Source organism: Harpia harpyja, chromosome 13, assembly GCF_026419915.1.
Source record: "Harpia harpyja isolate bHarHar1 chromosome 13, bHarHar1 primary haplotype, whole genome shotgun sequence".
In the NCBI taxonomy this organism is placed as follows: Eukaryota; Metazoa; Chordata; class Aves; order Accipitriformes; family Accipitridae; genus Harpia; species Harpia harpyja.
Window position 1 is genome coordinate 33810952 of NC_068952.1, and position 20141 is coordinate 33831092.

Consider the following 20141-nt stretch of genomic DNA (forward strand, 5'->3'; position numbering starts at 1 on the left):
GGATCAAAAATGAGTTTGATAGTATTGTGTGTGCTACAGTATTAGTAGCAGCATACAAATATAGCTGAGAAAAGAATTACAATTAAAGTACTGAGCAAGTAATACAAAGAACATAGTAAATATCAAACCTGAAATGTAAAATAAGATTAAGACAGAACAAAGAAGAGCAATGGAAGCCTATATAGCTCTTACACATGCCTGGCCCAGTTCAGTGGTAAAAGACATATTAGAGTTCAAACCAGTTTTATTTAAGAAGGTGCAAAAAAACCCCCAAAACAAACAAAAAACCCCCACCGCACCACAACCCCCACCCCACCCCCACAAAACCAAAACCCACAAATCCCATGTTTTCATACCATGTTAGCATTTTAACAATAACTGGGGAAAGAAGCCATAAATATAGGAAATTTCCATAGTACATGGAGTCATTTAGATATTTAATAATTAGCAAAATCAGCCATAAAGTTGAAAGCATGAAGAAGTATCAACAGGTACTTTCCCAGTGCCATTAACATTTTTAGGCTGTTTGTATCAACAACTGGCCAATACATACAAAGTTGCTCTTATTAGGTACCTGAACAGCCTGAGCTCAAAGGGAGAGGTGGTAGACAAGCTGTCTCCTCAAGAAGGTCCTGAAATGATGCAGTTTTCACTATAGCTGATAGGGATAACATCAGCCTTTGAAGAAGCAGAGACAGATGCCTCATCTAATGGCTGGCCACTCAGAGACAGGTGACAGCATTCATTTACATCCAGCATTCACTTACATCCAAGCAAGCACACAATCAGAAAACCGATTGAGGTAGAGAGAAATGCTGGAGACTGCCAAGTATTTGCATTTCTCTTTATATGCACTGGTAACCTGATCAAAGTAGAACTTGTTGGCAACTGTAGGAAGATAATAAAGGGAACAGTTCTGGCTCAAAGGGACTGACATTGAAACCAGCATACCCTTTGTTTCCCCACGGGCATTTCCACTTGCAACTCAGATTTGCATTCCACAGCAATGCATCTCTTGTGAAGATCAGGAAAAAACCCTACTCCCTGTGTTGTGGGAGCCATAGCAAGAGAGAGCAGCACTTACACAACTAAACTAATTCTGCAGCCACAAGAACTCTCATGCTGCTTTAAGGAAGTTATTTTCCTAACATGTCTTAACACCAGGAGCTTGTACCAGAGTGAATATTGGAGAATATTGATGAGGATGCACAGTCTCATCTTATGGCACCACATATAAAGTCTACCTTGACTACGGAGCATCATCACTGCTGATGCTTAATACTTAAAGATGTTCTACCTGCTTAACAGATGAAGGGGAAAGATCCCAGCCTCTTCCAGTTCCTGAATACATCAAGAAAAACCCTCAGAGGCCTCAGTTCATCCTAACCAAAGTGAAGAGCAATGATACCCTGCTTCTGGGCCTTTTAAGATATACCTTCAGGTTATGCTTTGAATATTGGTATCAAAAGCCTTGAAGGCAGAAGAGTAAGAGCTGTATGGTTTCTTGCTGGTCCAGCTTTTTTCCCTTCTTACCCATTTGTGGTTTAAAAGGCCTGCAGCTGGAAAACTTCCAAGGTACTTACTCCTAAGTTAATGCAGGCACATTCTACAAAATATGGTATTAGAAAAAGTACTGGGGTGAGTTGCCAGAATGAACCAAAGAAGTGATGACATAGCAGAAGACTCCGATGGTAGAAAAGTTTTACGCAAAAATAAGAAAAGCTACCTCATTAGGGAAAGTTTGATTACACAACACTGTTTACATCCAGCAACTGAGCAGACAAGAAATGGCACTAAGTACACTTTGCATTGTATATGTCAGTTACTATATCCTAATAGGCACAAGGGTATCTTTTACAGTAAGACTAGGAGATTCTCCTGACAATAGTTTTTCCAGTGCTCTCCCCCATTCAACATCAGCTGCAACAGTGCTTTGAAACTCCCAAGACACAGCACAAAATAAATGTTGTACTTTGCTGCTGATAGTATTTTCTCATAAACCATTACAGATTTACAGGCTTACTACTAAGCACCACAAGTTATGAAAAAGGAATTACAACTCACTGTCATTAACATTAAAGACACCTTTCACCAACTTTAAGCTATTCAGTCCCAGCAACCAGGTCCATTCAGTGAGAAAGCTGTTATTCTGTGCCTAATCACAGATCAGACAAAGATTCCTCCTCAGCATGCAGATAAAAGGGATGGGCTATCATCTATAACTACATAATGTCTCTGACTGAAAGCAGTCATCCTGAGTTTTTTCATGCTTGATCACTTTCAGAAGAATCTTAACTGCCCAGGGAAGACACTAGAGCAACCTTCTTCAGTTAGTGTTTGTCTGCAGTGGGTTGACACCATGACTCTCCCTGCTTTCCAGGTACAGTAAATGAACACCTGCATAAAACTATCCTTTATCTGTCAGAAGCCAAGTATCTCTGGCCATTTCTTTTAAGACTGTGCTTGAGCTAACACCACCGCTGATAGCACCAGTCCTACCTTTGATTCAAACCACTAGCTCCCCACACTAAAGCAAAGCTTTAAGTGGCTCTGAAGACTAAGGGAACTGAACCTAATTAAAGCCATCCCAGCCAAGAAGAAAAACATCTCTGCTTATGTTTTGTTCACCTTTATATACATATTTCTACATAGATGAGCAGAGGGTTTTGTCACTTATCAGCCCTCCCTCAATCTTACTCTCAGTTCCAGTTCTATTTCAGTATGTCTGTGTACATAATTTTAAAGCACTCTTTAAGCAATTAACAAAACTGAAGTGGTATTATAGCTTGTAGAACAAGATGCTGTACTTTGTTTTAGCAAAAAATGACAGAACTTGTCTCTTTGGAGAGACCTATAACATGCCTCCAGACAGCAATTCAGAACAGGAATGCAGAACAAATTATGAACCAACTCCTGGAGAAGCCCCTCTCAATTATAAGCAGAGATTAAAGAGACCTGCACCAATTATTGTGTCCTGAAGTTACCTGGTGTGGATCCCATTCCATTTCTAGTAGCAGCTTACTATGTTGCTATTTACAGACACATGTAGGAGCTCTAATGCATAGATTTTAGGTCCCTGGCTACAAAATATTCGACAGTTTAAAAATCTAAAACCAGGCAGTCAAAATTATTCACTGCAGAGCTGGAATCAGCAGCAAATTTATGCTTTGCTGATGTCATGGAATCTTTTCTCCAAGGTACTCAGAAATCTTTATAAAGCTACAATTCAGACTAAACATTAGTCTTATTTGCATATAAAATACTATTTTTCATGATTTGCATTCCCCTGAAAATATCCCCAGCAGCTGGATAGGATTTTCACTTTAGAACTTAGGAAGCTGATCCATCTGATCTTCACAAGTCTAACTTAGAAATATCACACAACAGTTTTACGTGCAAGCATCTTTTGTTATTTAACATTGTACATTTTGGTTTACTAGAGCATTGTCTGAAAATGCACAATACACTCAGGTCAATCTGATTTCATTTAACACAGAATTTCAGCCAGAAACCTAGAGTAGCCTGGTTAAAGATATGAGAGTTTTAGGCCTGAAATAATGCTGATGATTTTGTAAAGATGATCACATTTAGATTCAATGCTTGTTGCGGTTCTGGTATATCTGCTTCAACAAAGACATCTATCTGTAAGCAGTTACAGTTAAGACTGTATAGATAATAGTGCATATATTTCAATACTCAGTGACAAATTGTTTTTAACAGTGATTTCTGTAACATGGCTACAAAAAAAAAGTTTTAAGCAAGACTGATTATCACACCTCTCACAGTCTGGTTATTTTCCTATCTTAAAAAGGGTTTTAATCCACCCCCAGGAGTTAACTTTTTAATTTTCAGGTTCTTTGAACATTTTGCTCAGCTGTTCAACTAGTGCTACAAGTTCAGGGTTTCCCCCAAGTGATTCAATTTGTTTATAGGCTTCAGATTCAAGCTCTTTCAATGTATTCCGAGTGTACTCAAAGGAACCCACATTTTCAAGGTAATGTACACAGTATTTTTTTATATCTATGTTCTCTGTCCTTTGACGTAAAATGTTTTGCACCTGAGTACTTTCAGGTCTCGACCAAATCGCGTGAATGGTTGGGAATGAGAACTTGCCCTCAGTTAAGTCTTCACAAAAACTCTTGTTTTCACTATATTCTTTGGAGTGCAAGTTGGCATAGTCATCTCTTATTTGGAAGAAGAGGCCAAGTGTGTTAAGAAGTGGCTTTAAGTCTTTTTTATAATTTGAGAACAGCTGCATGAGGCCTACAGCTAATCCAAAGAGACCACCTGTCTTTTGCAGTACCATAGCTTTATATTCAGCTTCTGTAGGACAGGTGTAAGTATCCCTCCAGTAAATATCCAAGCCTTGACCTTTATGGAGTTCCAGAAGTTGACGGGTAAAAACTTTAACAGCATCTGGATGATCAAGGGTTAAAACCTTCTCTAAGCCAAGGAAATACACATAATTAGCACAGTTGATTACAGATGGAATTCCATAGATACTGTGTGCCACTGGAAAGCCCCGTCGTAGCTTTGAGTTATCTTCAATATCATCCACAAGTAGGCTTGCATTGTGCAACATCTCTGTCACTTCAATGATAACCTATTACAAGAAGAAAAAAATTATTAACTCTCCCACTGTAATTTAACCTCCAGTTTTGCAAGACCTTATCTAAAATGGATAAGGTTTTAAAGAATTGTATTCTCTATACTGAGGCTCCCCTTTAGACCACTTGCTTTTACCATTAATACAGATTTATGATTCTCTTAATCACCCAGTTTGCTCTAAGTCCTGGATCATGTGGTCTGCCTTTTGTGTACTGTTTTCAGATTCAAAGTGGACTTACTCCCTGAAGTGCTTCTACTTGTGTGCTCCTCTTAACTGTTGCTACAGTTCTAAAATACGCCATTGTCTAGGAGTCATGCAGTAACTGTTATTAGAAACATGAATAGAGGAAAAGTCACAACATTGTGTTGCTTTTCAAGTTCAGATTCACTAACCTGAGGTCTCCCAAAGTCAGTTCTTAAGAGTGTCAGGTATTTAACACATTACACACATTTGTCATTAATGAGTTGTCATACTCAAACCCATTTGTCTTGTAGACCTTGTTTTGATAAGTGGAGAGAGTTCATCTTTCTTTCCCCACACTTTGTATAGTTATTTTCAGTACTGAGCTCTTAAAGGACATACTATTCTTTCTGAAACATCATTTGGAAAATTCCTGGCAGAAAGGCAACAGCTACAACTTCTTTTGGGAAGCTTCCTGCACACTTGTTACTACTAGGTAGACCAATATCATACACCATCTGAGGTACACAAACTGTTCAGAACATCAAGCTTGTAGCTGACTACATTTGACTAAAACTGAACCTTAACAATTCCAAAGTGGGACAATTCAACAAGAATTAGAGAGTTTTAACACTATATACTGTTTTTATTGCACAGCTGTTATGCAAGGAGCAGGTATATTCAGCACCTGCTTAAATGGAAATAAATGTATACAGTATGCAGTTTTACATGCTTAAACTCACTGCAAAACACATCTGATTAAGATATGATTTTAAAGCTAATGAACCAATTACACTTGCTAGCTACAAACACTGCACTCAGTCAACATTCATGAAAACAACTGCTTCTAAAAAAATACTAAATTAAATAGTGGCAAGTACCTAGTATGGTCCTATTTGGTAGGTGCTGTAGGAAAAAGTAAGAGGGACTTTGCTGCAAGCATTTTCTTGAGCAGCAAGCCACCTAGTGTTCAGTGACCACTGTCCCAAAGATTAAAATCCAAACCCCAGCTTTGTCCAAGATATGACTGCAAGAATGACTTAAGAAGAACTAATGACTCCTCTACCAGTTAGAAGTGAGCCCTACTTTGACCTGTAAGGATATGTTGTTGCCCATTGACTTTAAATCAGAAGATGGAGTACTTACTGAAAGCAACTTTGCATACCTATTTGTCTGAATATTCTTTTAGTCCATTATGTCCTTCTCATTCTCAGTACTAACAGGAAAGTTCCCCTGTATTCTGTGAATTCCTTGGATAAGCTTATTCTAGCATTTCTCTTGCTAACCTATTTCATATCACTGTCAGTTTCATGACCTTTTGCAGCTTCTAGACATTTAAGGTTTAATTGAAACAGTGCTTCATGACTTTGTGTGTTTGAATTAAGTTTTCTTGTGAACTTAAGGAAAGACAGTGTCAAAAATGCTTCAAAGTTGAAAGTAAGGAGCGAAAAAGTTCAGACAGCAGAAAAAGGTTATTTTAGAAGACATCAGGAAGTAGGTGAGGAAATGAAAAGGCTGCTCTTCATAATGAAAGCTGAAGAACCAGTACAGAGTGTTATGCTTTCTTAGAACCCAAGCCTATCTAATCAGTAGCTGCTGCACTATCACTCCCACACATACATTTCTACCTCCTTACCTGCAATAGCTTTAAAATTTGCTTGGCCTTGTACTAGGCCATTTCAGTGCCGCCTTAGAAGAAAGTTCATCTGAAAAACCCAGTGTTCTCTAATTCAACAAGCTGAAGTGTCTCAGTGCAGTGTCAGATGGGTACTAGAGATACAGTAAGTGGAGAAAAAAAAAGAGACCACTTGGCTGGGGAAAAGTGAAATGGTGGCAGCCAATAGCAAAATCAACTACCAAGGAAGAGTAGCCTCAACTGTATCACCTAAATGAACTACATGTAGACAAATTATCTAAAGTAGAAAAATGTCCTGTAATGAGTGCCAGAATTTAGATTTTTAATAGAAGAAATACAAATAGCTGGAGGGAATCAGGCTGCTAGACACCTGGGACATCTTAAGAAGATTATGAGATGTCAAAAAGATGACTAGAGGTGGTCCTCCAGACTTCAACAATCTTAAGTTATTAAAATTAGTACAAGTATGCACAAAAGCAGTAACAATTGTGTCAGGATGCAGATTAAAAGATGACAGGGTCTTGGGTTTGTACTCAAATGACCCAAAGAATAAAAATATTAAGTTCTATCACAAACAGCTTAAGTGGTAAAGGAAACATTAAAGCATCCATTTTCTTCATAAAGATAACCAAAACAAGCAGTCTAAGTTTTCCATAATGGTTACATGATTATCAGTTTAAAAGTGACATGTAGAACTAGTAACTTCTGTTCAGAAGCACTGCAGCTTTAGTTTACCATAGAACATGAGAGAAGACGGACCTGTACTGTCACAGGTGCTCAGCAAAAGGGCAACAGTCAGACTGCAGCATAAGAAATCCCAGTTGGACAGAATGGAAGATTTTGTTATCATGGCAGGGGTTCAGCACAGGAAGACAGGCCCTGAGAGGCTGCAGAATCTACATCCTCAGGTCTTCAAAACTCAGCAAGGCCACCAGAAGCCTAAAGTAGCTATAGAGCAAGCCCTGCTTTAAGCAGGGGGCTATCCTAGATAACTTCCAGAGGCTTCTTCCACTTTGAATTCTGATCTATGATATTGGACTAAACCCATGCATACAAAATGTATTATATAGCAACCTGTATATTATTTGGATATGTAGCTGAGCACAAAGGGTAAGATGTGTCTAGCTGGAAGCCAGAATAAGTCTAAAAAGTTACATAGACAGGTTGGAAAATAGAAAAGAAGAGTTACTAGATGATGAATGCAGCCTCTTCCTTCATTAAATCACTTAAAACCATTTTGCTCCTTGACATCTATGAAGTGTCACTCTTAAGCCACCCTAAAGAAGACTCCTTCACGAACTCTAAAAGGTACTTCTGCCAACAATTAATGAAATTAACTAGCTGTGTAAGTGTCAAAAACCATAATTAGTTATTTTAATTCCTTACATTGTCTTGGACACAGAGAATCTTTTGCACTCTCTATATGCAGTTTAGCAAAACTGTAGTCTAACCAAGAGGATAATTTTTCATTTGACAATCCAGTGTTTAAATACACAGCCACACATCTTGCACAGATTCATCCAACAGAAAAGCAAAAGGGAAGGAGAATTCCTAATTTAATGCTTCTCATTAAACTCCCTAGAGTAGGGACTCCAGAGTGTATGATAAGAAGCCCACAGTTTTAGGCCCAGAACAAGAAGTGGTTTATAAAATTGATTTAATTGCTGTCTTTGATATTCTTGTATCAAAATCAGAAGATTGTATTTTCAACCCCTATATTTGTGTAGTTTACAAAGTAACTGTCTAGCTTCTTTCATAAGTCATTGAAAACTCAGTGTTAATAACTGAGTTAAGTAGCTGCTTATCTACAACTTAAAAGGTTGAGCACACTTGGAAAGAAGTAACTGTTCTACATAAGTCATGGAAGTAATTTCTTCAGTGTTACATCACAGTCAAAGCTTTGCACTAAAGTTGTTTTCCTAAAAGTTTACTTTAATATATTCAGAAACTAGTGCATTAAAGATTTCTGATCATTTATGCTACGTAAGAGAATCATCTCTTATCGGTAGTCTTGGAAGAAAGATAACAGCCCTTTAAAAATAATTAGCCAGTACCTGTATTTTATCTTCTGGAACATTCAGCCAGTGATTAAAGGCCTGTGACAGTTTGGTTCTCACTTGCTTACCTACAATAAAAATATTACAGGCATTTATAAAAATCACATAAGGTTCATTATTAGTGACAACAGTTTGTCTTAACTATAGCTGATTTGAGACCAGTAAACTGATCAGTGTGATCACCAGAAAGTGCAAAATATATCACAGTGTGTAGCTTGTTTCCTCATTGTATAAGCATCAGTTATCAGCAGCTTCAGTTTTAAACATTTCACAGTAATATGCAAAGCACACATTTACAGATTACTGTATTTAGTTTTGGCAGTTTAATTAGTAAGTGATCCTGAGTAGATTGGTAACCTGTACAGATCAGCTTACTACTTCCGAAAGTAAGCCCTAGTTTGCCAGGCATGTTGATTTTGTGTATGTAACAGATTAGGAAGTTTCAATTATGATTCATTATTAGTTGAAGATACAGATATTTGTTGAATATTTATTTCTCTCCATTTTTAGGTCTCTCTTCTGTAGTACTCTTCACTTGCTACTGACAATTTGTAAAACAGGAAAGTGACATTTGATATACTTACTAAATAACTCTAAAAAATCTAAACAGAACATTCTGAACAGGATAGAACTTTCCAAGAATTCAGACATTTATCTTATACCCAAGAAGTCTACCTACAAATAATAGGATTTGTTCTGCTTTGGCTAAATCTAGTTTGGTGGAGCCAAGCAGTCACCGTTTCACAGGAAGGAAAGACAAGATCAAAAGTCCAACTTTAGTGTTAAAACAAGCATTACTATTCAATCCAGACACACTTTACATGACCGAGTTAATTTTACTAGAAGTTAACCTATGTGCCTATAAATTATTGATGCCAGCTTTCTTTAATAAATTGCTAGGAGTCATGTACAAATATTTATTCAGTGTCTACTGATGATCAATATGAAATAAAGTCACCCCATACCCACACTGAGACAATGCTGCTCTGAACTTTGAGAAGCTCAGCTATGCATAAGATCTTTGAATTACTGCAAGACGGGTTTAGACAAACAGCTCTGCATATGTAGCTCACATCAACAAGGCCTTTGGAAAGAGTTTTAAATAAACTTCAAAGCAGTGCAACTTAGACAGTGGGTTCCATATTACTCATCTCAAGATCTACCGAGACATAACTTAATGATTCTGCAGTATTAGTCCTCATATTGATAATGCCATCTTGCCCATAGCACTGAAGAAATTTGAACATTTGAATCTCTCCCTAAGGCTTCTCTATTGCTCTGTGAACAGCACATACAGAACAGAATAATAAAAATGGGTAGGTTCACTTGCAGTGATATACCCTGGAGAAACTGGACTGAGGATTTTTTCTTCTTCTAATTAAGTCACCAACAGGTAAGCAATAGCTTTGTGATTCAGGCTCTGTGGGAACGGTGATAACCTTCCTCCCTCGCTCAGAAGGCTTCAATTTTTGTCTCAGTTCTCAAAGATTTCCACTGCTTCCCATCACCACCATCTTTTGGTTTTCATTAGAAGAGACTAATGAAAAGATGCTTCCCCCCCCCAGCTTTGTCCTTCGGCTCTATCCTGTGATACAGGCACTGTTACCTGGCCATACACTATCATTGGCTTGTGTTCTCCATTTTTGTTTTCTATGCTCAGTTTTAAACACTGACAACTTTCTGCAGGAGGGAAAGATTATTTTGTCTCTCAAACAGCAGAACAGATATTTTAAGCTCCCCATATCAGGTTTGCTCCCTTTCAGGAAAGTACATAGCTGATTCTAAATTTTGTTTGTTTGTTTTAAATCTGTTTATTTAAATCAGTAATTCACTGACTTAGAAGTTCACTATTTTAACACAGGTAGCCAGAGCTCAAATTTAAATATAAAGTTAGAGTAGTGCCCAAGAGTTTAAAAGCCTCTTACATTAACTAAGCACCACCACTAATTCAAGTTAGACCTGCTTCTGACAACATCTCCTGCAGTTACTAAGGATTTGAAACACTTCAAACACTCAGCCTTCCCCCCCTTCTTCCCCATGTAGTTAGATCAGATTTTGGCCAGATTGGTTCCCTGATCCAACTCACTACACACCTGTGACCACCGGTCAAAATGCCCTGCATCAGAGGTTCAATATTTTACTTTAAAATAATTGCATGAGTTAACTGAAGAGAAAAGATTGCTCAAAAATATTGAGAATTACTGTTAAAAACATCTGCCAAACTGTATGGCTTGCCAGTTCAGTATTAACAAATATTTCAGTACCTCCATAAAGAAAACTACTCAGAGATAAATATCACATTAAGGAAGTGTACCTTATCTACAGCTGTTTCTTCACTTCTAAATTACATTCATATAGACAACACCTACTTTTTCACATTAGGCAGCTAATTCTGTTTTTCTGAATGTGTTTCCTAGAAAACATGCTTATGGAATGCTGGATGTTCAGCAACAAGTGTTATTTTATCATGAGGAACATAACTACTAGCACACACTCTAAATGGATTATTAACATGCACAGTGGATTTAGGCACTTCAGTTCCTTAGTACAGACTGCATTTGAATTGTTAGACTTGTCCACCTTGACTAGCAGGGCTGTCTAGACACTGGCTATTCAACAAAAAACTACTATCTGTAGAGCGAAGCATTCATCTTTCCTTTTATAGGTGCAGATTTGCTTGTGTGAGCCCCTTTAAAGGAACATTATTGCTATATAAATGCTGTTTTATCTTGTTCTGAAGTCAATCATACCCAGTCTATGTGATATTACAGCAATTTTCTGTATGCATGTTTTATGCCTACAGCCATGCTATGATGGCAAAAGACCAAAGCTCTCTAATACTGGTCTCAAAAGCCTATATGCAGAAGCCTCTATTCCTTGCCACACCTCTCCTCTCCCCAAACTAGACAAGACAACAATCCAGGGACACTAGGACAAAATTAAAAGGAGTAGAACTTAGCACTGGCAGAATTATTCAGTTTCTTCACTGTCACATGTCACCGCTCTGTTAATTATTCTAAGCAGGCTATTGTAAAACTGAAGAATACAGAAGTCTAACTTCCAAAATTAGAAGCTCTACCTACTATATAGAGCTATAATAATAAACATTGCTGCACCAAGGTTTTATCAAAGTTATGCTAAATGCTTTTGGTTTAATCTGCTTAAAACCCCAATATTAGCCAAATCAAACAGCAACTATGGAAAGCTTTTCTCCTTAGTAATGTTGGGTGGAAAGGGTGAGAAAATATTCAAAACATAACAGATTCACTCTGATGAAATTTCTTCTACAGATAAGAATGTAACCCCCTTATCCTTGAAACAAAGATCGTTAGATTAAAGATGTTGTACTGAGGACAATCCCTCCCACCTCTTTAGACAGATGAGATCTTTCTCTAAAAAAAAAAAAAAAAGAAAAAAACCCTCAGCCTGACTTCCTCTCTCTATACACAATTGTCTTGTGGCAGGGTACAGACCCCAAACCCACAGACCTCCAGCTCTGGACAGGCTACTGATCAGTATTTCTTCACTCTTGCTGCATTAAAGTGACAACAAATTATGCCCTTAGGGCAGCACCCCACTTACAGTGAGGGTACATAGAAGGGCGAGAACAGCATGGGAAAGAGCAAAGGGACTATTAACCTAGCCCTCATTAGAGCCTCACTAAGCTAATTCAACTCATTACCCCAGCAGAAAACTGTCTGCTTGTTGCTAGGTTAGCTTTCTGCCAGCTTTATGTACTGAGTCAGCTTATGAAATGGATCTGCCAGAGTTAGTACAGGGTAAGCAGCAGATACTGAAAGCCAGAGGAAGGGGGCATTGCCCTTCTGGAAGAAGGAAGCTACTATACTACCTCAGCTATATTGTATACTTTCATATTTAGCTCTGTCCTCTGATGATGAGGGCTAAATGGATAAATTCCCCAAGCAGATCTCCCCACACAGCTATAAGAACACTACAGCCAGCAAAAGTGAACTGCAGGAAGACAAGCAAAGAGAGCAGGCATAGACACTTTTAAACCTGGGTAGCCACTTGTGATGGATTATTGTCACTGTAGAATTGTCTGGCTTAAGTCTCCTGTTCCAAATCGGGTTAACTAGTCCAGGGTTGTGATCCTGATTTTTGCCTTGTTCCTTCTTCTCAGGATCCTGAATGCCACCATCCTAACGCCACTACAGCCAAGGTTGCTCCCAGTCTTCGTGTCCTAGACAATTCTTCCTTGTTTCTAAGTGTGAGGTCCAGCATAATGCCTTCTTTCATCAGCTCCTTGATCATCTGTGTTAGCAAGTGGTCACCAATGCATTCCAGAAACCTCCCAGATTGCCTCTGCCCTGCTGTGTTGCTTCTTCTACCAGATACTGAGGTAGCTGAGGTCTCTCATGAGTACCAGGGCCTGTAAATATGAGGCAGCTTCCAGTTGTCTGAAAGCCTCATCTACTTCTTCCTGCTCAGGTTGTCTGTAGCAAAGACCCACTATAGTGTCACCTTATTGATCTGCCCTCTAATCTTAACCCGTAAACTCTCAACAGGCTTATCTGACTGAAGGCAGAGCTCCATGCAGTTCAGCTGCTCTTTCACATAAAAGGCAACTCCCACTCCTTGCTATCCCAGACTGCCTTATCCCAGGCAGTCCACATCCATCCATGGCAGCACTCCAGCTGTGCAGGCTATCCCACATCAGATACCCCAATAAAACTGCAGCCCTGCAACTGCATGCCGACAAACTCCTCCCATTTGTGCCCCATGTTGTATGCATTTGTGCAGGGGCACTTCAGAGAGGCACCCAATCCTGCAGATTTTCCAGAAAAAGTGAGAGCTTCCCCCATCATGTTGTCCTGTTCATAATTCCTTGTTTGAGTGCATACACCTGGGATGGGTTGCCTTTAGCTCTGCTCTGTTGATTACAAGGTGTCTCTTGTCCTTTGTTTGCAAGTTTACCATCTCCTTACCTTATTGTGTATAGGCATTCCCCTCTATTGTAATTTCTAGTTTAAGTCCTTTCTCACCAGGTTGCTCAGCCTGTTGGCAGGGACACTTTTGCCCTGACTTGGGTAGGGGGATGCTATCTCCTGGTAGTCCTTGATCTACAAAGGGAATGCCATGGTCATAAAACCCAAATCTCTATCAGTATCAGCTGTGCAACTAACTAGTTGTTGACAGGCAGAATCTCTCTGTTGTTCTTGATGGTAAGGGGAAGGGCATTGAGCTTCATCAAGAAAAGCCACCTGGCTTCCTGTGCCCTTGGCCCTCATTCCAAAAGCCACAGTCATGCTTAATTAGCTCCAGGCATCCCCTTGCTATATCCATTAGTGCTCAAGTGGAAGAGCTGCAGGGTTAAGTAGACTGAGGGTGAAACACACCTTGGCAGTCCTTCCATAACATCCCTGATCAGAGCTACCCAGAAGCAGCAAAGCTCCCCAGAACAGAAGCTCAGATGGAGGCCTCTGTCCCCTGCAGGAGTCAGTGTCCCCACTACTATCACTTGCTGCCACCAGGTGCTGGTCTGATGCTTGGCTGTAGACAGAGCTTCCAGCCATGTCTTCTTCCAGTGCACTGAACCTATTTGGCAATTGCATATCTGCCTGAGGAACAGGAATCTTTCTCCTGGTGCCAGAAGCCATCAGCTCCCAGCCTTCACCACTGTGAGCATATCCATTTCCCAACTTGATATGCACAGACTGTTCCTGCCCCTCCTTCAATATACCTGGAGGTTTCAAGCTCTTCAACCTGCAGGGTCTTCCTCTTTTTGTTATTTCTGATGCTGTGCAGCCTGCTGACCCCCTTCCATGGCTCCTTTGCTTGGTGACACACATTTTCCACCACTCCACACCTTTTAGGGGCAGGGACATCACTTTCTTCTGGCCCAGTGGGTGCCCCCAGGCAGCCCTGCAGCTCAGAACCTGGAGAGCTGCAGCCTCCCTCAGGAACTTGGCTTGAGGCCTCTGATGTGCCAAGTGTAGTTGTGCCAGTGGTAAGGTTCATGCCCTGTGGTGCTTAACTCCAAGCTGGTCAAGTTCAACAACCCAGCAGACAAAGCTGAAAAACAAAAGCCAGTCTTGATTGTTTAGCTTGCTGAACAAGCCCAGGAAAGACTGCAGCCAAGACCATAGGGAAGTGAAAGGGAAGATGCACAGTCATGAATGGGATCAGAATCTACCCCTTTCAATAGCAAGCTGTTGACCATACCAGTTTTACTGCAACTGAAACTCCATATACTCCTCAGTGCTGCAAAAACAGCTACTGCTGTTAACTCAGCCACTCAGAGATAAAAGATTCATCATATGTGTGAATCAGGCCATTTTTGAGACAAAACACATTGGAATTTGTAAAAGTTAATCCTGTTTATTGCACTGTGTTTATGAGACTAAAGGACAGAATACTAGACTCAAGTACAACATCACTATAAGCTAGTATGGCAATGTTCTACTGCAATGAGTTTTTACAAGAAAAGTTACTGTTTCAGAATGTATGTTCTCCTAAGCACTAAATTCTGCTAGTGAAGCAATACACATTAATTACCATACTAGCAGTTAAAATGGCAACATAGTAAAAAAGCCTTAAGTGCAGTAGCTTCTCTATCCTAGTGCTGTTGAAGTCAAAGAAATAGACAAGCTTAGTTCAAGTATCATCCCCAAACTGTTACCATTGAAAGTCCTATTTCATTAATGGGAAGCAGAGTAATCAATTTCTTGTATTGAGGGATTAATCCTTAAGAGTTATAAGAATTTGTGTTCTTACACTACAGACAACATTATCAGGGACCATTTTTTTTTTCCCCAAACAACCTTAATAGTGTTACACAATCCCTTTTTAGGTAAACAAAGTTTGATATGTATCTAAATTCATTCAAGTTCTCATAGGTTACGAAACCATTTGGAGAGTTTGTTTCCTAACTAGTCTTAAAAGATAAGCAACTGGACTATTGCAGGGCCATAAGTGTACATACTTGACACTCAGCCAAGCTTTCTGCAAAAGCCCCTCAGAGCTCAAGCTGATCCAACACAGAAACAGCTCCTTGTCCCCCACTCATGTGCCAGCTCACTAACAAGATGAGAGAAGATTAACCAGGCAAGTTTTTAACAGGTTAGGTGATTGATACTACCTAATCATTTGGTCTACAAGCTGAGAACTGGCGCAAGTTAAGAAGCTGGAGAATACTGCCAGAAGCATAAAGAAGATGGGATGAAACTGCCTCTTTCAGCAAGAGCTTGCTAGATTAGCTCAGGCATCTCATTTGGGCTCCACCCTAATTATGAACAGCTAGCATCTGCCCAATTTTTCCCCCTCATCAAGCATTGGTGCTCATACCAATTCCGAGGTTTACACAAGTAACCGGCTCCTACTGATCTGTACTTGGCATAGCTGACTTTGGGCAAAGCCAGTGTTTCAAAAACAGTAAACATCCAGCTATATGATTGTGAAGCCTCACTGCTTCACCTGAGTGAAGCCTTCCACAGGTACACCACTTTTACCTGCCTAGTTTAAGAGAAGTCTTCCCTTTTGAATCACATCACTGTTTCTGCATAGAGAGAAGCATATCTTGTCTCTCACCTTCTCCAAAATGTAAACTAAATTAAGAAGAGATCAACATGTTAGAGTGGACAATCAGATTTATGATACTTTAGCAGTACAGGATATAAAATGCTTGCACTGTCAGTAAGTATAACATTATATAAGCCATCAGTATAGAGTGATCAGGGTTGAACTCACAAAGTATAGTAATTTAACCACAGGAGTCAAGGTGAAAAGGTTAAGCATATATTCTAGATACATCATTTAAAGTGAAAGCTAACCGAAGAGCTATTAGTCAAGCACTTCTGCCTATGGAAGCTCTTTTTGGCACTTTTTGCCTGTTGTATATTTTCTACTAGGAAGCTGAGGGGTTTTTTTGCTGGTATCTACAATAGCTTAAAAAATATTTAGCAGCTAAAAATGCAGAGGTGTTACAATATACCTTGGTTATATGAGATAATCTAACCAAACAAAAAGTACACTTAAAGGTGGTGTTGGAGGAAAGTAAATTTCTTCAGGACTAGCTCTCAGAAAGCTCTCTGGAATGTCATAGACTCACTCTCAGGGTAGTTCTCTATCAAAACCACCACCCAGTTCAACATACCCAAATGGAATATACTGTGAGGAAATAGAAAACGAGCTTTCTGGCATTCAAAAGGTATGTTACTGAAATTCTTTCCTTTTCTTATTTTTCAATTCAAGTAGCACTAACTGCCAAGTCAAATGAAATCACTAATGTAGACAAGACAATCCTGGATATTTGTAGAGATAAATAATGAAGTTACACACAAGTGTAATGAATTAGGACCCACCCTGCTGATATACAGATCTTGTTGCAGATGTGCAAAAGCCACTTAGTACTGTGCCTGTGATTCATTATGCTACTTGTCTAGACAGAAGGTCTCCTACCCCAGTCAGATAAAATTTGTCAGAATTATTTTCCATATTTTTTATCTTCCTTAACTATACCAGTATGCAGTATAAGCTGGACAGAAGGCAATCATGCAATAGCCCCAAGGACAAAGTAGTTCCACCACTATTTTTTACAAAGATTGTCACTCTGATGGCTTGTATGGTTTTTCTTATACTTCAGGTATACAAGTAAAATCCACAGCAATCTAACTGTTCAGTCAAAGAGGCTTCTGAGAGGCATATCCATACAGTAGTTCTCTATCAAACTGCCTCCTGAATTCTCCTAAAAGAAGTACTGTTCAAGACTGAAAACTTCACCTGAATGTGTTGCTAGTGACCTGATACCACACAAGGACTGGTTCATCCTCTGGCAAGTGAAGCAATCCAGGGACAGACAAACCTGGCCATAAGAATGCCTGGCTCTACACATACCAGGGAGAAGAAATTACAGAAAAGAAACAGGCTATTTAAAAAAAAAAACCAAAACCCCACAACCCATTCAGTCCTGTACAGCAAGCAGATAAAGAACAAAACATTGTCAGCCCTGAGTTTAAGAATGGGATCAAGTCTTCAGTACTTGCCCTTATCAGTTTTAAAAAGTAGCAAGTCAGCTACTCTGAATGGAGAACAGAGTAACTGAAATACTATTTACACTGCAACACAAACAGACTAAAGAGCTATTGCACCAATCTCACCAAAAAGAGTGGTTCTACAAGAAGAAGAAAAGAACAAATATTGAAGAGTGTTACTTTTAATTACTCTTAAATCTACAAATCAAGAACAGACAAACTTCTTGGCTTATACTTCCTGAGACAAAAGTTGCCATAAAAACAATTTTGATATTTAAAAACAACACAGTACAAAGAAACTTGCCTGGTAGTTGAAGTAAATACTGGTATGGCTCTAGGATTCTTTTAGATGTTTCATCCATCCCATCCATTTCTTTATTTCATAAGAGGTAGTTCACTGTTAAAGAAAGTGTTATTAACACTACTTAGATGGAAAAATTAGGGAAGTAAAAAAATAGATGCATACAATTAATGAAAAGTCAGCTGACTTTGAGGTTAGGTGCAAATATTCCAGTTTTCAACATGACACCTTCAGTTAATACTACCTTTACTACATAAACTTTTCCAGATGTCATTTAGAAAAGAAACAAGCATATGTACTAAATACAGGGTTTTTTTTAATTATTCATGAATAGTTCAAACCAACTCCTAGACTTTGTTTGCTCTTTTATATGCATTAGAGGGCTTAGACGATAAAGTATTTAAAACATTAGCATTCACAACAATGAAGCTTCACTGTAAGTCTTTAGAGAAGACACTCGGCACATATAAAACCTCATATGACTAACCTGATTAGACCTCCCTAAATGCTTTCCCCCGTAGAGATGCCTAAGAGCATAAAACATACCTCATACCAAGGCAACCTAAACAAGGTGAACACTGGCTTCAGCCTTCTGATAGAATTCTTCAGTCCTGTTTTAGAAGGCAGAACAGGAATATACCATTTTCTTACCTCTGTTTAAGCATACAGACATCTCTACACACTTTCCCATGTACTATATACATCATAGCCTCTCATGATAAATCTTCTAGGATCCATTCCCTACACAGCTCAACAATTTTCTATTGATTATGTTTCAGTTCACATACCTTTGGTCATTTATATCTGCATTTTTTTTTCATACTGTTTTCTATCATAGATATTCTGTCCTTTCACCTCTAGCCTTACTTGCTGCACTGCAGATGCAGCAGCTCAAAACAATTCTTCTAATGTCATTTTAAGACAGGAACTGCAGCAGTAGCATAAAGTCTCATGCTGCTTCAGCATCATTTCTTAGCTACTTAGCTAGCATCCTGGAAAGGATGTATTTTTTGCCACTGGAGCAACTGAATAGTTACATAAATTATCCACAAAAATAACTATTTTAAAGTGATATTTATAAGTATGGACTGATGCATTTTTAATGTAGGAACATTAAGGGGAGTGGTTAACATGAGTGGAATAAACTATGTTCCACACTTGCTTAAAATAATCCAGCAATACTTTCCCATCAAAAGCTCAGAACATCAGCATTAAGATCACTGCTTCCTCTTACGCTTCCTGGACAAACTGGTATTCCTCAACATTCACGACCTTTCCCTTTCAGTATAGCTCAATCAGTTCCTGTCTACTTCCATTCCCACCCTCCACACCCATAAGCATTTGCAGCAGTCCAAACATGGGAACTGATCCACATTAATAATTATTGTCCAAGCTTAGGTTTGGATCCGTTCCTTTACTTGCTTCACTGCATATGTTAATCAAACATATCAGCACTTCAGGGGCAAGAAAGGCTATTCAAGCAAACACAGTTGCCAACAAAATGCTCCTAAGACTGCACCTTTTGGGAAAGCTTTGCATAGTTTCTTAGCTGTAATGCCACAATAAGCAGTACAGCCTTTCCATCCTATCCCATGGTACGCCAGCACAACTAGCGGTCAGGCTGCATGGTAATCTAAATCAGATTTTACACCCTTGACTATTTTGTTTTCAGCTTGTTGGTATAACTGAAGGGATAGGAACTGCTTTTAAACACCACACCTGATTTAAGCACTGCCACTAAGAGTCAGCTGTCAAACGGTACCCTTACAAATCAAGGGTAAGTCTCAAAGGACTTCAGTGAGGAAGTGAAATCAAAGATTATCACAATCCACCCCCAGATGTTTTAAGCAGAAAGAAGCTGGTAGAGATGGATATAAGGACACACTATTAACTTAACAACTCTCCTGTGACTATTATTTGTCAAAAGCCACACAGATGGTTTGGAATTGAAAGTGCCTAGCTATGCAACAGAGCTGGGAAGAGATGTTAGGGTTGGAATTGCTTCTCTGTAAAAGTTTCTGCTTAAAAGTAAATATTACAGTTTTCCCTCTCTCCTCAGGGAATTCAGAGGTTTCTTGCCTGTCTGTATGACATCAAGACAATATTGAAAATCCCCAACTAACTTGAAATTCACTAGTATTACACAGCAACAAACTAATTTTTTTGCATCTGCTGGCACAAAATTAGTAGGAGTCCACCTGAAATGCTGCTTATCAGCAGAAAATTAAGCACTTCTCCCACCAGTGCCAAGATTTTTTTTTTTTTAATTAAAAGGGAGGCAAAAAAGCTCTAGCAGACAAAGAGTGGATGGTAACTTAGCTTAAATCACTACAGTTAAACTTTTCTAGAATGCTATGCTACCTTTAAA

At 39.0% G+C, this 20141-nt stretch overlaps 1 protein-coding gene across 3 annotated transcripts; it reads right to left on the bottom strand.

The window, feature by feature from the left end:
• Positions 1-830: 830 nt before the first annotated feature.
• On the bottom strand, positions 831-20018 carry GGPS1 (geranylgeranyl diphosphate synthase 1). Of its 3 annotated transcripts, none has more exons than XM_052805644.1 (4): positions 18320-20018; positions 17777-17869; positions 8480-8550; positions 831-4603 (listed from the first exon to the last, which is right to left on the bottom strand). In XM_052805644.1, the coding sequence occupies exons 2-4, from the start codon at positions 17841-17843 to the stop codon at positions 3842-3844; spliced, it is 900 nt and encodes a 299-aa protein (XP_052661604.1). In that variant the 5' UTR covers positions 17844-17869; positions 18320-20018; the 3' UTR covers positions 831-3841. The 3 variants fall into 3 exon arrangements, with proteins under 3 accessions (XP_052661604.1, XP_052661602.1, XP_052661603.1); XM_052805642.1 differs by lacking the exon at positions 18320-20018 and adding an exon at positions 14184-14515 and having other exon boundaries at positions 17777-17866; XM_052805643.1 differs by lacking the exons at positions 17777-17869; positions 18320-20018 and adding an exon at positions 17222-17352.
• Positions 20019-20141: the final 123 nt, after the last annotated feature.

Bases quoted from the DNA above. Each gene is read 5' to 3' on its own strand.
- GGPS1 (XM_052805642.1), bottom strand. From the start codon at position 14,328: ATGTCCCTGCCCCTAAAAGGTGTGGAGTGGTGGAAAATGTGTGTCACC. The intron at 8,551-14,183 runs GTATATTGAAGG...TTTTTATTGTAG, and splicing joins GAAGAGCTTGAAACCTCCAG to GTAAGCAAGTGAGAACCAAA. The intron at 4,604-8,479 runs GTACTGGCTAAT...TTCTTGTAATAG, and splicing joins TTCCAGAAGATAAAATACAG to GTTATCATTGAAGTGACAGA.